Source organism: Bison bison, unplaced genomic scaffold (genome assembly GCF_000754665.1).
Source record: "Bison bison bison isolate TAMUID 2011002044 unplaced genomic scaffold, Bison_UMD1.0 scf7180017848651, whole genome shotgun sequence".
Lineage (NCBI taxonomy): Eukaryota > Metazoa > Chordata > Mammalia > Artiodactyla > Bovidae > Bison > Bison bison.
Window position 1 is genome coordinate 1392 of NW_011479224.1, and position 1405 is coordinate 2796.

At 46.5% G+C, this 1405-nt stretch overlaps 1 gene segment (V, D, J or C); it reads left to right on the top strand.

Moving 5' to 3' along the window:
• Positions 1-331: 331 nt before the first annotated feature.
• Positions 332-1027, top strand: LOC104992687. The segment is given in 2 exon segments: positions 332-558; positions 669-1027. Coding segments are annotated over 2 exon segments (360 nt in total).
• Positions 1028-1405: the final 378 nt, after the last annotated feature.

Here is a 1405-nt window from a genome sequence, read left to right on the forward strand (position 1 = left end):
TACGTTTTTGTGTGAATCTATCACTTTAGTTTGAATGAGGAATCAGTCTCCTCCCATCATTGGAGACTCTTTCTGGCACCGTTAATGAAGGAAGCAAGCTTCTTAAATGATTAATGCCTTCTTACATGCACAGCTGTGGTGACCTCTGAGAGGATGTGTGTGTGCTCAGTTGCTAAGTGCTGTCTGACTCTTTGTGACCCCATGGACTTGTAGCCTGCCAGGCTCCTCTGTACATGGGATTTTCCAGGCAAGAATACTAGAGTGGGTTGCCATTTCCTCCTCCAGGGCATCTTCTTTTCTAAGACTGCCTACTCAGAACAAAGTACAGATGAGGTTATTAAATAACCTCAGAACTGTAGTGATTCTTCTTGGTTCACAGATTCTGACTGATGATGTCATGACACAGAAGAAAATGCAAAACAGGCAGCCTATAATTAGCTTCCTGTGAGTGTCACACTTGAGGAAACTGGCCTGAGACCAGCTGCATTTTGGCCATGGCTTTGCAGAGCACTCTGGAAGCACTGTGGTTGGGTGTCCTCCTAAGCTCTCTCTGGAAGGGTGAGTAAGCCTTTTCACCATCTGGTCTTGGAAAAATGTATGCCTTTGTTTGAAATTTGTTTTCAATTTCAAAGACACAACCTTTTTGTTTGTTTGTTTGTTTCCTGTAGTTGCAGAGAGCAAGGAGCAAGTATTTCAGTCTCCCACTGTGGTCTCTTTGGAGGGAGCTGTTGCAGAAATTTCCTGTAATCACTCTGTATCCGATGTGTTTGACTTCCTCTGGTACCTTCACTTCCCAGAATTTGCTCCAAGACTCCTCATTAAGGGCTTAAGGCCTTCTCAACAGGGACGCTACAACATGACATATGAGAGGTTCTCTTCATCACTGCTCATCCTCCAGGTGCAGACGGCAGATGCAGGGGTTTACTATTGTGCTCTGAGGTACACAGAAGCAGGGCATCCATGAAGAGCTGAACAGAAACAAGGAGAGGTCACAGCATTTGCAGGATGTGGAAGAAAGACGAACAGTAACTGCTTCCCCGCCTACTCCCAATTCAGCATCCCCCAATCATTTCCATTTTCACTATCAGGAAAAACATTTGAATCCAAACACTATATGCAATTGGCTTCCCTTGTAGCTCAGCTTGTAATGAGCCTGCAATGCAGGAGACCCCGGTTTGATTCCTGGGTCGGGAAGATTCCCTGAAGAAGGGTTAAGGTACCTACTCCAGTATTCTTGGGCTTCCCTAGTGGCTCAGATGGCAAAGAATCTGCCTGCAATGCAGGAGACCTGGGTTCAGTCCCTGGGCTGGTAAGATTCCCTGGAGCAGAACTCCAGTACTCTCACCTGGAGAATCCTCATGGAACGAGGCGCCTGGAGGGTTACAGTGCATGGGGTCTCAAAGAG